General features: G+C 31.7%; 1 protein-coding gene across 1 annotated transcript; it reads right to left on the reverse strand.

Annotated features, from left to right (window-relative positions):
- Positions 1-433: 433 nt before the first annotated feature.
- On the reverse strand, positions 434-14,325 carry LOC145317291 (uncharacterized). Its single transcript, XM_080158309.1, has 5 exons — positions 13,356-14,325; positions 2,309-2,439; positions 1,962-2,032; positions 1,404-1,580; positions 434-1,091 (listed from the first exon to the last, which is right to left on the reverse strand). The coding sequence occupies exons 1-5, from the start codon at positions 13,729-13,731 to the stop codon at positions 587-589; spliced, it is 1,260 nt and encodes a 419-aa protein (XP_080014435.1). The 5' UTR covers positions 13,732-14,325; the 3' UTR covers positions 434-586.
- Positions 14,326-14,744: the final 419 nt, after the last annotated feature.

A 14,744-nucleotide genomic window follows, 5' to 3' on the forward strand; every position in this document is an offset into this window, starting at 1 on the left:
TGTGTGTGTGTGTGTTTGAGTGTGAGAGTTTGGATTGTGAGCGAAGCTTTCTACAATTAGTTCATGTTCGTACGTCTATTTTAGAACAGTATAGGGATAGGGAAGTTAATTGATCATTTAAAAAGTTATCAATAAAACTTGTTTTTTATTGCACCTATTGAAAAACTTCATTGCCTCTAACTTTTGAACACTACTTCCTACAAGTGTACCATGGCTTACGGTTCATAAAAATAACAATGAATAAAAAACAATGATTTTCTGCGCTACTATGGATGTTGTAATTATTGTAGTATTTACATTTAATGGTCATACTTATAACATTTATTATAAGAAACATTATATTTTTAAATAAAAACCTAAAGCTTTTGTTGTATCGTTGAAAATCTAATTTAAAGGTCTTATATGTAGACGAAATTAATAATAAATTAAAAGATTTTTGTTATTTAATGTATTTTTATTAAATGACACATTAAACTAATATTTTACATATCATTAACACATAATTAAAAAAGGTTTCAAAGCTAAATACACATGGTTTAACTTAAAAATGTTTCTTTTTTTCATTGAAGTTAAAAAAATTGTAACTCTAGTCTGACACTGGTGGATTATGGATAAAACTTGTTGAGATTGGAAGACTGGCCAAATTTGGCTTCACTAACGGCGGCGACATGGATGGTGGCCTGGAGGAGGGTCGAACAGCCGCCGCCAAACCTGGTGGGTAGAATGCGCGCGGCGGGGAAACGGGTGTAGTAGGGCGGCCTAGATCTGACGGATCAAGAAGCGGGGACCGTGGACTTGGCGATCTGGGAGTATGATGGCGTGGTGGCGAGGGAGATCGGAGCGGCGGTGATCTTGACCGTGATCGTTCTGATGTCAACTCAGCAAGCGCCGACGAGGCGGCGGGAAGCGATAGTGGTGGTGGAATGGCGGAGTGCGGCAAGGGAGAGCTGGTAACGGGCAGGCCTGAGAGGGCGGGATGGTGGAAAAGTGAGTGGGGATGGTGTGAGGGAGGCACGGGGGTACCTGGCCCGCTTCCAGGCAGAAGTTTGTAGGGATAGGGACGCTGTAGGGAGTGCGCAGCTGCTGCTTGCCTGAAAAATTTATATATTAGTCAACCAAAATAGTAAATCTTTTTACAACACAAATCTAAGTATGTCTTATTAACAGAGAGTATACATTTTTATATCTATGTTATATGTTATTGATAAAAAGCTGCTTGTAACAGTAAAAATAAAAAAAAGAATATAAATTCAAGTAATTTATCCCCTTTCTGAAAATTTCTTTCTTGTAGTATAATTTGCGGTGCTGTAACCCTGCAAGTGGACCAAAATCCGGCCCTGCTGTACCTTAATACCCAGTACCAAATATAACCTAGGGTAGAAAATTTAGAACACATCCTCTACCTGTAATAAAGATCAAGAGTTGAGAGTGGATTTAGAGTTGGCGCCAAGGCAGGATGACCGGCAGCCACGGACGGCCAGGTGTACCCCAGGCCACGGTACATCTGCTGTAGGGCGGCAACATTGCCCGCCTCCGTCAACAGTTCGATACCCACAGCAGTCTGTCGCTTCCATTTTGTTCTAAATAAAAGAGAGATGTTGAAAAGACCTGAAGATCTAAATTGCTTTTTGTTTGTAAAAGATTAAATGGCTTAGTCTAAAAAGTAACCTAATTTTTTACAACTTCACTTTGAAAAATAAAAAATTTAAAGCACAACGTTACCTCTCAAATACTAGTTTATTTTTCCCCTGTTTAATCTAATTACATTTTTAGACGAAGCCCAATCTGTACACCTTTTGCACCACTTTTAACTCCTGTGACGTCATAAGATTAGGGAGATGAGAGGAGAAAAGGGAAAGAAAACCCCTAAAAAAGAAAGAGAATATAACGTCAAAAGTGGTGCAACAGTTGTACAGATTGGGCTTCGTCCATTTTTAAGTTTCCAATTATTAATATGTTACCTTCTATTTTGATACCAAGTTTTAACTTGTGTGTCGGTTAGGTTAAGCTTGGCGGCTAATTCCATTCTATCCTAAAACAATAAAAAAATTATAAAGAAAAGATAATTTTGTTAAAAGCAGTACAACAATAACAAAAAAGTATAAAAAAATGCAAAAAAAATCATCAAACTTATTAATTTATCATTTTAGAAAAAGTTAGTTAGTGTCTTATTGATTTTAGGTATGTTTATATTGGGCGGGCATAGGGTAGCCTAGCAGGTATAGGCCTGGTATGGTTTGGGCCACCACAGTGGTTTCTATTCTCGTTAGGTGCCTAGAGGTGAAGCACTATAAAATTTAATCTATACCTGTACAGAGAGATATTTTTGTCTTTCAAAAGAAGTTTCCAGGGTTTGTAGCTGGTGATCAGAGAAAGCTGTCCTAGCCTTCCTTTGCTTCTTAGAGTAGGCGGAGCTTCCTGGTCCACCCAAACCATTACCTGAACAAAAAAATATTTTATCAATCAGGAATTTTTTTAGATATCCATTTTCCTCTTAGCTGAGGGCATGGTAAAAATGGTAAAAGTAATAGTGTCTAACTTTTTATCTTTGTGACGTAACAAAAATCGAAGGATGAGAGGGGAGGTGGGAAAGGAAGCCCCTAAAAAAGAGATGGTTTTTTGTTACGTCACAAAGATAAAAAGTTAGACACTATTACTAGGTTCTAAAAATGTCTAAAGTATGTTTTTTCACGCATAACTTTTTTGACCCCTAATCCCCTTTAATCTTTAATTTTGAAAATGTTTTTTTCTTGCCCCTGCAAGGCTTGTCTAACCTTTGATTAACCTAACCTATATTCAGAAAGCACACATTTCATTTGTGGTCTATATACGATTTGAGGAAACCGCCTATTTTTTTTAGAGTTAAATAATTTTTTTGTTTTAACTAAACAGTCTAGCTTTGCAAAGTGTCTCTAAAAATCAGCCATGTGACGTCATAAAAATGCGGTATGAGAGGAGAAGTGGAAATAACGTCACATGGCTAATTTTTTAGACACTTTTTAAAGCTTCTTGTTTCATGTATAAAATTTTACAAAAAAAATAATTATTAATTTTGTAAATAGCTTAAAATGAAATAATGTATTTTGTAATGCAATAAAAGTGGGTGGGGTTTTTATTTTAGCTAAATACTGAATGAAAATGTCTAAATATCCAGTTTTTCTGTCAAATAAACTAAAATTACAATGCTTTTAGGAACTATGTTTATTAATTGATAAAATTTTGGAGTGCAGCTGCTATAAATTTGTTTTTATTTTTACTTAAAAGTGTATATTTTAAACACTCACTTAAACATCTCTAATAATAATAAGTAGCGCAGCAATGTAAGGTATCAAACTAGTCACTATGATATTTTAGTAACCATCCACGTCGTACAAAAACTTGTAGGAAAGCTACGCTTGTAGAAATAATTTTCATGCAGTAATGAATTATCATTTTGCATCATTAAGTGCATAAAACTAATTAATTTTCAATTAAGGATAATTACAAAAATTATCAAAATTGACCACCAATAAACTTTTTATATTTTTAGTAGCGAAGTTACTCTGCTTTGCACTGCTGTTAGTCTGTTTGTTAGTATATGTTGTTTCAAATTCATAAAATTTACGCGTTCAACAAATGAAATTGATAATTTTTAAGTTTTTTTTTTGCGTAATAAATAATTATATTTTAATTGTAATTAAATTATTTTACGGTAATGAAATTATGAATATAAAAAGGTTAACAAAGAATTAAAATCTATTTACAGTTTTTCTCTTTTTTTTTCATCCCACCCCACTCACCTTCACTTCCCCCTCCACTAATTAGCATTTGATTTTGGCATACAATAATTCTGGGACAATGATATTTATTAAGAAAAATTGAGGGCAATTATGTCTCAAGTAGTTAAGCAATATCATTGTTATAAAAACTATTATGTTATGAAAACTATACTTAGCCAGGATTTTGTCTATCCTTACATAAAAGTAACAGGATCTGAGCCTGTCTGTGTATATCGAAGAATGTCTCTAACCCTCAAACTGATATGGTTTTCCTTTACAGTTTAGCTTTTCCTAGGTCCTGGGAAAAATTACAGGTATTTGGGGGGAGTGTAGCACTACTCTCCCAAGAGAAATCGCCCCTAGAAAAAAATATTATTTTAGGGGGGAGGGGGGAGTAGACTATCTCCCCTTTCAAGTGCTACTAGAGGACTCTAGGGGCATTGCCGCTAGTTAACCATCAAATTTATAACCTTTTTAGAATGAATTATTTGAATTTTAGAAACCTATAAAGTTTGTTTTAATCAAGTGTGTCCCTGTCCATGGAAAAAATCTTTTTTTAAAGCCCGTACACCAGGGATAATTATGACATGCATGAATCAGGAATAAGGGATATACCTTGCATAGGAAAGTAACAAGTTAATTTTGTACATTTTCACATAACTTAAGGTCCCATATAAAAATAAAATATGTGACCTGAGCTTTTTTTGTGTATGACCTTTGTCTGGAAGTTTCAATATTTTTACAATTAATGGCATGCACTTGACATGCAGACTCAATTACTTTTTATAACTTTAATGCCCAGGCCAACAAATAAACTATCTAAAAAGTTATTTGGGCTTAAAGTAAACTAATAAAACTTCCATAAGAAACATAATTCGAAGTGTATGATTTACTAAATGCCAGAGTTACCATTTCTTTACCCCCTGCCAATGATTAATTAGCCTAGATAAATAATAAAATTTAATATATATAAGGTGGACTAATTAGCAACAGATAAAAGGACGATTAGGGCAATTAGCTAGTTTTGCACACAAAAAAAAGTTAAATTAAATCTTATCTAAAATCATTTTTAAAATTTTATATGGTTCTGAGCTTTTTGACTTTAATTAGAGTAAGAATAGAGACGGTTTTTACATTATTTTATGCCAAGAAAGACAATATGAAAAATATATTTACAAGGACATTCTGATTTTAGAGCAGTGCAAGAAAATTAATAATAGATATGTAGCGTGAGTGTAAATGGAAACCTTAGTTCTTGAACTATATATTTGGCCTGTACAATGAAGTCAGTTTGATAAAGTAGCCTTGGGTTGAGATGGACCAATAGTATTTAAAACTTAATAATATTAAAATTTTTTCCCCAATTATTGATTTCATATAAAGTTTTGTTTCAAATAGTTAATATGAAATAACAAATAAAAAAAATTATAAATAGTTAGATAATTTTACAACCATTGTTTTGTAACTATGTACATATTTATAGTTAATAGTTATAATGTATCCGCGCTACCAAAAAAAGATTAAAATATTATCAGGCTTTTATTTAAACAAGGTGATTTTTAAGAGTTCAACTAACTTGTTAAAACAATATTCTTAAACCTAAATAAAAGAAGAAAGTTGATTGCCAATAAAAATATCTTCAACATACAAACAAATATAAATTTTATAAAAAAAAATTTAATATAACTTTAATAAAATGCTAAGATTATCTCAATGGCTTAAAATTGGAATCAATTTATAAATAAATAAAAGCACATGGGATGCATAAATGAGATTACTGAAGGAAAACCTAACCCAACCTATAGAAAAGATATTTATTTTTGACTCAAGCTATATGAAATAAAAATATAGAGAAAGATATAGTGTAACAAGATAAAATTAAATTCAATTTGTAACTCTAGCCTTTGCCACTATTTCTAGTTATACCCAGGGATATTGAGGTATAAAAAATAGACTATAATTTTATGTACATCCTCAATAAAGATAAACAAATTACCCCTTCTGTAGATTAAAATTATAAATGGAAAAATGTACATACATTGTTTGTACCAACCAATCAAGATTTTTGAAAGTATATAAACTTGTATCAGGATTTTAAAGCGAAGCTTTTCTATAATTAAGGTCGGTCCGTCCGTACGTCAATTTTAAACATGTTGATTTTTGTTCTTTTTTAACAACAAATTTTTATGTGATCTATCATCCGATTGATCTGATTTTTGGTATATTGATTCCTGGAACAACAAAGTATAATGTTATAAGCAAAGCAACGCTATAATCAAGTCCTAAAAATGTAAGTATGTCCATAAACATTTTCCTGTATTAAGCAGTATTTTATCAAATTTGTTTAAAATTTTGCTTCGATTCTTATATATTTTTATTCTGATTATTCAGTTCTGACACTATATAAGTGTTAATGTCCGTTTGTCCTACCGTTTCAGTGCTTCGCTTTTATGGATGTTGTCATCCTTGTAAAAATTGCAAATATTGCATATCCCTGTAGTTTGCACACCATGGGCATAGCAATACAAGCCCTAGAAACCTTTTTGGGTGATGCATCGATTTCGCATAAATATTTTTTCTTCACATTGCAAAGCGCCAAAATTTCTGAAAAATATATCTACAGTACAGTTAACCCCTTAACTTCAGTTTGCAGCTGATTCACACAGACGTTAAAAATGGTCTAAAATGCTCCTATGTCAGCTGGTAATTCCATGCCCTTGCTGGTCAAATAAATGTATAAGTATAGATGGTTAGCCCAGACAACTACCTGGCCTAAGTGGTGGGGACCTTTTTCGTCTGCTAGGTAATTGCTTTCTGCTCTTTTGGCTTACGCTATTGGCTGATATTTAAAGTCAAATTGAAAGTCAGCACAGGGTCCCCTTGCCCCCACGGGTAAAGTTACATAAATCTTGTGCAGAAAAAAACATTGTATACGTTTCTTCTCTAAATTGGTTATATTTAAAAAATATTTATTTCTTATACTCCATCCCTCAGCCTCACATTTTTCGCATTATATCAAATGTTGATATTTGATCAGCCTGTTTTATTATCAATTTCTGTGCAGGGATAAATATATATCAGGTAGAAATATGTTCTTCAAGATGCTACGCCATTATGATTTTTGTTTCAGGGAAGATTTGTTTTGGTCATAGTAATTTATTTCAAATAGAATAAGTGTAACAGTGATTATTGTTTTAGCAGGGTTTTTCAGGGATAAGACAATGGACAATAATTAATGCACGACTTAACGCACATCCCCAATTTGAATAAAAAAATTACATATTACAAATTACATTGCTGCTTTTGATCAACCAATCACATTTAATAAAAGTAACCAAAGCATTTTAAGTAACACACAAACAGACAAAAGTACATACACACACATCCTATTAATTAATCAGATAGAATTTAATTAGTTTTGATTCTGCTGAAATTTCTAAGTTGATAAAAATCTGAGCTCACAAAACAATTATTTACTTTCTCATCAAAATTATTTCTTCATCAAAATGGATGTTTTTACAAAATAGCCAATTTTACGGATTCGAAGCTACTTTAAAAGTAATGAAAGAATGCCATTTAAAAGTATTAGTTTTAATTGCACATAAATAAAAGATAATTTAACTATACTATTATTTTTGACGTTTAAACTGATCTTATAAATAAAACTTTTCTAGGGGAAAGCCTTTTTAGGATGATACTTCTATTGTATTGTAAAGTATTAGTCCTGCCCTCTCCTAGCCTAGAAACTAGCCTAAAAGCTGCCCACTCAAGTGGATTTTTACTAGATATACAGACAAACGAAGGTAAATTAACGTTTTGTTTATCGACGCGCAACCAATTGACAGTTTTAACCGCACACTCGAAAATCGTCCAACTTCCTTTGCTTAAGCTCGTAGTAAAAAGCCTATTTTAATTTTCGAGAGCAACTTTTTTGCTACCAGAGACTTCCGGATAACTATGCATTAGGAAAGGGCAAATTATCTAAATTGTTGAGAAATTCTCACCCCATTGGGGTTAGGCGTAACTCCGGTAGTTTTAGAACAGAGGCAATGCTAAATATTCCAGATGATCTAAGAAATCCTTTTTGTTAAAATAAAAATAGTTTTTTTAGCCCGGGCCTTTGGCTCCTCGGGGCTAACAAAACCGGTCCTATACTTTCACTTTTATACCTCATTTAAATATACGCGGAAGTCTATAATGTGATGTATAACTATTATATAAACATAGGTTAATGTTCAGTAATGATTCAATTTATATTTTTGGTCCAAAAAATAAAGTTCTTGAGCATTGTGAGTTGTTGAGATACTTATTAATTGAATTCATAAGAAAGTGTAATTAGGTAGCAGATACCTAGCTAACTTCCTATCTTACTAACTATTTAGTTTTCTATCTATCTACCTTCAAGAAAATGGAGAATAGGAATTCGTAAAAGAATTAAAGAATAAACATCAAATGTCATTGAAAGAAGATAAATCTATTTCCATATAAGAAAATAATTTATTTGGAATGTACTAGAATCTAGGGGCTCTGTATTCGAAGGGGCAGAAGGGCAAGAGAAACAGCTTAAAACCGTCCCAATATTTAAATCAGAAAAAATAATAGCCTAAACAGGAACTATGTACAGCTTACTTAAAATAGAGAACCCAATCGGTTCTATAGCTATTAAGATCTTGGGTTTCAGACAAAACTATCCTATTGTATAAAGTAATAAGCGTTTTTTTGTCTGTCCCGAAGGATCTCGAAACCGCTGAACCGATATTGATTTCCTTCACAGTGAAGCTTCTTATAGGACCTGGGAAGGTTTTAAACTTTTTTTGAGGAGAGAGTCTTCACCCCCTCCCCCCAAAAAAATATTTTAAAAAATATTTTGAAACTTAAATTTTAAATGGGATAAGGTCGACTTTTCCCCCTCCTACCTTAATTGCTCCTAGAGGCTTCTAGGGGGCGTAGCCGCTAGTTACTTTATATTTTAGGATAATATTATATATCAGTCATGGTCACTTTAAGCGTACATTAACTTATTGTCGAAAAAAGTTTTGACATTAAGTTTTGTTTTGAAAATGTTTCCATGTCCCTTTTTACATCCTATCTACTTATTTTCTTCATTTCTCGCTTACTAACAAGACTTGTAATTATACAATAGTATACATACCTCTTTTTATTCTCTCAATTCAAAATGTAATTATTTAAATTTCATAATTTTGCTTCTTTTTATGTTTCGGGGAATTTTTCTTCGTCTAAAATTTAATGACAAATGCCTTTTAATCTTAAGAGTGGCTGCGCTCCCATCATTAAGGAGAGGAATGAAGGTAAAATAGTCTAAAATCATCTAGGGATCTATTTGAAGCGTCCCTAAAATTGATAACTCAATCGATTCAACGAGATTCTGAACAAACAAAAATCCTTACTGCTTATTGGCTACCTTACAATTCTATGTATTCTATGGTAGAAACGTGATCTTTCCTTGCTGCTATTAAGGATAGATGACATAACGTTTTGTTAAGATTTATTTAGCCAATAAGCATATACGTAATTATCAACAGAACAATTATCAAATTTCAAAGTAAAAAGATTTTATTTAGTTTTTAAAATATTCCTTTTTTCATAACAATTTTAACCTGTTTTTTGTTAATTTTATATTAATTTTAACTAGTAGAAAGCTTGTTGTTTTCTTAATTTTTTTTTGAAAATATGGTTATTATTTTATAGAATTGAAAAGGCTTGAATAAAGCGAAATATATTTCCTACAAAAAAAAGTGTGTTCTTATTTTGTAGTACAGCTCTAGCCGCGAATTTTTTGAAAATTATAGAATGATAGAGTTTCTTCACCGCAAAAACTAGAAAGTTTCCAAAATTATTCCTTTATGAAATTAATAAAATTAGATGGGAAAATAAAATTTATTAGGACAATTTTAATTGAATTATTGCAGCTTTTGGACTTAATTATTCTTGTAACTGGCTCAGGGACAACTTTTACAAAAAAAATTATAAACTAGGAATGATTTATTTTAAGCTGGCTCAAAAAGATTAATTTCTGCTGTTTTAGAACTGGTTCTGACCTAAACTGGAAAAAATAGCTTTAATTGACTTCATAGCTATGGTCTTATATATTATTTGTAAAATCTTTTCTAGAAATGTTAACAGCTCTTAGATTTGCTATTGTTTTTTTAGTTTGGTTTTTTAACAGTTCCGCTACTCTATAATACTGGAGTATGTCCGTACTTCTATCAGTTAGTAAACTAATTTTAGCTTAATTAATAAAACAATGGACGATAATTTAATGTACACCAAATCATCCTTGCTGAAGATGTTATCGGTGGAAAAGTTTGTCCCTAATAGTTTGAACAAACCAATCAGATTTAATGAAAGCCTCCCAAAGTTTTTAGGCCAACGAAACTACAGAAACCTTGGCAACCTGTATAATTTACAAAACAATGTCCCCTACCTTGCTGTTAATTCTAGAAGAATAACAACAATTGCTTTAAAGGGGACTATCCACGAACGAGAGCACATGATTCTAAATACCTTCCAGCATTGATCCTAAGTATTTTCTTTCAGAATATAATAGGTCACCATATATCATTAATGTATTAACGAGAAAATTTATGTTTCACCATATTTTTTTTAGGTATTTTAATTGATTTTGAAAACTTTGATGAAGCTAATTCTTTTAATAAAATGGATATTTGATGATACATATGCGAATACTCGTGTTATATTGATTGTAAATTAATCCATACTAGCATTAATTTAAACATACATATGAGATATAGTAAATGTGCTTTTAACTTTTTTAATTTTTATCATTTGACATCATGAACAATTAAAGACACCCCGAACTCAACAAAACGTTTGATAGAATTTTGACTAAAAAACCTGAACATTTTTTTACTTTTCTTCAACTTGAAGTGGTGAAACATAAATTTTCTCGTCAATATATTAATTATTAATAGTGACCTATTATATTTTGAAAGAAAATACACAGGATCAATGCTGGAACAAGAGCACGTGATTCTAAGTAGAATCACGTGCTCTTGTTCGTAGATAGTCCTCTTTAAATTTAACGAAAGTGTGATTATTTAATGGTTTATAAACAATAACTTCTGAATATTTATTCCTTTTCCAAATAAAATATTGCAGCATAATTCTCAATTATTGAAATAATAAATCTAAGACTAGTTAAAATGATAATACTCTGTAATTTTTATCAATTTTATACTCGGACAATCTCATATAAATTATAAGCGATAATTGGATGAGAGGAAAATTTGTTGAAAAAATGGCTAAATATTGACAATTATGTCTACAAGTAGCGGAGTAATATCAGATAAAAAAAAAGAAGTTTTACATTAATAAATTTGCATTTTTTGGATAATCGAAGATGGTTTAATTTTTTGTTAGTTATTGTGATAAATATAAAAAAAACTGTCAGTCTGTCATTGATTTATTCAAAGCAAACAAGCGTAACTGGACAAAGTGTCTAAAAAATCAGCCTTGTGACGTCATAAAAATGAGGGATTAACCATCTCCTTTTTAGGGATTTTCTTCCCTCTCATCTCCATCATTTTTATGACGTCACATAGCTGATTTTTGAGACACTTTGTCTAGTTATAAACAAGCTACTATGTGCTAAATATTATACATAAGAATTTAGGGAAGAATTTAACTTCAAAGGTCATATCCCTATTCCTTAAAAATGTGAGCAATGTTAGAAACTAGTTATTTATCGTAATGTATTATAGACAGGTTTCCGCGGATATTAAAATGAAAAATTAAAAGATTAAAGGGGGCCAGAGGCTGGGCCTAACAAAACTGGTATCAATTTTATGATTTTTATTTTAATATTCATGGAAAATTATTTACAATATGATGCTATACATGATTTTTTAGTATGGCTGAAAACCAATTCTAATCCAGCGGATATTAATCGGTTTCGAAGCCATACTGGAAAAATATTTCACGGATTTGAATATTTTTACAAAAATAAGCAAACTAAAGAGCAAAGCAGAATGTTGTCCGCATATACAAAATATTAAAAGATAGCCAAGAACCGGATATAATCAAGAAAAGATGACTTAGATTCGAAGCCAAACTGAATGAATAATCAAACTGTTTCTTAAAGTTATAAAGAAATATTATTGAAAAATTCACGAAACCTTTAAACAACAAAAATATTTTTACTAGAATAAAATATTAAAACGCAAAATAAATTCATGTTATGTTTAAAGCACTTTTTAATAATTACTAGTTGTTTCGCCCCTAGTCTCTCAGGGAGGTGTTAGAAAATAGCCTAAAAACACCCTGAGACATTTTCAAATACTACCTGTAGAGTACAATTAATTCGGACCAGCTTTTTCCGAGATCTTAAGCTTCAGACAAAAAACTTTACTAATGTAGGATAGAAAATTTTGAGAGAGCATTATCTTTTTTATAAATTACTTACTTATACCAAGCCTAATTCTTACTGGGTTAAATTTTCTACTCTATATAAATTTAATATTTTTAATTTTGCTATTTTAAAAGTCACTGAAATATATTTACATGTTTGAAGTTATTAACCCCGATGTTGATGTAAAACTGCTTATAAAAAGACTTAAAACAGCCCCTAAATTGAAAAACCTAAAATTGAAAAACCAATGGATTATTACTTATTAGTGCTACGACTAAGAGTAAACTTCGTCTACACTTCTATACCAAATCCTAGTTAACAAAAAATTGAAAGTCTTGCTAGATATATGATCTTTGGTTTTCAGAGAAGATTTAATATTGTCTCATTTATCAATGGTAGGGGAAAGTATCTGGGATTTTTAAATAAAATTTTTGATATCATCATCACTGTAAATATATTAATATCAACAAATTGTCCAAAAAAAGTCTGTTGGATGCATATATTAGATTGCTATTGCTGCTGCACTACTTTGGATATGATTATTCTAGTCATTCTTACTCTTCTTATTATTTGTATAAAAATCTAAAAACTGTTCTATGAAAACACAAATAACCTATATTATCTGAAGCAGAAATTAAAAGCTTAAGTTTACTAATTTAAAAATTACATATATTCACACGTTTTCATGAAAATCAAAATTCTGTCAATGAATTTCAATTTTTTAAATTTGTTTTTAAAAATGCTTTTGAAATATGTGCAAATCTTATCTGTTTAACGTTAGGCAGTAGAGAAAATATTTTATAACGTTAAAAAACATCTAACAAATGATAATTTTCATAAACTAGTATTTTTAAATGAAATTTATCCTTTAAAAAATCCCATAATAAAATACTCTTTTCTACAGCTTAAAGTTAAAGGCCCCCTCATAATTTGCAATGTGACAATTCATATGAATTTTGTATTACTTACAATTGTGCATGACAAAAAAATGTCTTCACTCTCTACCTTATTATTACCTGAATCATTATTATCCTCCTTGTCCTCACTCTCTACCATATCATTACCTGAATCATTATTATCCTCCTTGTCCTCACTCTCTACCTTATCATTACCTGAATCATTATTATCATCCTTGTTATCACTCTCTACCTTATCATTACCTGAATCATTATTATCCTCCTTGTCCTCACTCTCTACCTTATCATTACCTGAATCATCATTATCCTCCTTGTCCTCACTTTCTCCCTCGTCATTTTCGTCATCAGATTCTCCGCCTGCTTCAGCCTTTTCCGCCGCAGCATAGTTAGCCACCGCCGCAGCTGCCATGTGTGGAAAAAAGAGCCGCATATCAAGCCCACCACCCGCAGTTCCCAACGGGTTGTCCTTTTTAGAATCCAGCGCTGAACCGTTAAGAATATCAGTGATCATAAACCGCCGGCGCACTTGTTGCAAACTTGTCGTCAGCTGTTCGGCGGTTGATTTCTCAACGTCGGTCATGGCTTCATGCTCAAGTGAGCTGCCGCCGAAACGCTCACGGACTGCCGATTCTAATTTTGTATCTTCCCGACTTCTAGAAACATCCATTCTTGTAAACAATTTGACGAATTTAGACTTTTTAAAGGTTCTATTTAAATGAAGATTTTTTTCTCTAATTGACTAATTGTTTTATAATAACCACATATTTTATTTTATTTGCTTTATGACCTCAGGGTTAATATTATTTTGTTCATCATACTATATTTTTTAATTTTATAAAAAGTATTTGATTTTTATCACACCTTTTTTTTAAATCTCACTTTTTAATTGTTTTTTTGTTATGGTTATTTTTTTTATGATTTGTATAATATGTGATGTTTTGGTGGCTAACTTGATGGTAACAATTAAATACTGTAGAGCTTACTTTACTATATCTTCACTACCCCCAACTAAAATATCACTGCTTTAAAAATATCCAGAGAAGGGGCGGGGGGGGGGGGTAAAGATGGTATTTATACGGGTTATGTATATGTGTGTGTGTGTGTGTATGATGGGGGGTAAAGTAGTGGGGGGTTTGTATGTTTGTATTTCTCTGGACTTTATTTATCCAGCTATACTCTCTGCCTACACTAAATTACACATATCACTCCTAATTACCGCTAGTCATATCTCCCTTCCTCCCTCACTATCTCTCTCTGAATAAAAGCATCTATTGATCCATCTCTCTCTCTCTCCCTCCCTACGGCTCTTTCTCGCCCTCATTTTGCCGCTAACACTTATTAAACCCACAGATATAGAAACATTTTAGCTCAATATATAGATGTATAAATATATGCTTCTCTTTTTAGCCACTTTTATGGAGTATTACCATTTCTCTCTCTCTCTTTCTATTACATAGATGGGTCAAAAAAATAAGAGCGAGAGAGAGGGAGATAGAGAGAGAGAGAGAGTATTATGACAAGAGAGGGTTCAATTGAGCAACCACTTAAATTTATGTGTGTATGTGTGTGTGTGTGCTCATAATAATTGCTCCCTCAACCCCGGTTATGACCCACACCCCTCCCTCTCTACCCTCATCCACTTCTCTTTAGCTAGGTCCAAACCAAGGGTTTTCTCGAGAT

The sequence above is a fragment of the Acartia tonsa genome, chromosome 4 (genome assembly GCF_053477335.1).
Source record: "Acartia tonsa isolate MP-2025a chromosome 4, ASM5347733v1, whole genome shotgun sequence".
NCBI lineage: Eukaryota > Metazoa > Arthropoda > Copepoda > Calanoida > Acartiidae > Acartia > Acartia tonsa.

What these genes read in the sequence shown, in the direction of transcription:
- LOC145317291 (XM_080158309.1), bottom strand. Translation starts at nt 13,731, where the DNA reads ATGGATGTTTCTAGAAGTCGGGAAGATACAAAATTAGAATCGGCAGTC. An exon ending in AAAAATATCTCTCTGTACAG is followed by an intron (nt 2,033 to 2,308) that starts GTATAGATTAAA and finishes TTATTGTTTTAG; the next exon opens with GATAGAATGGAATTAGCCGC. An exon ending in ACTCTTGATCTTTATTACAG is followed by an intron (nt 1,092 to 1,403) that starts GTAGAGGATGTG and finishes TAAATTTTTCAG; the next exon opens with GCAAGCAGCAGCTGCGCACT.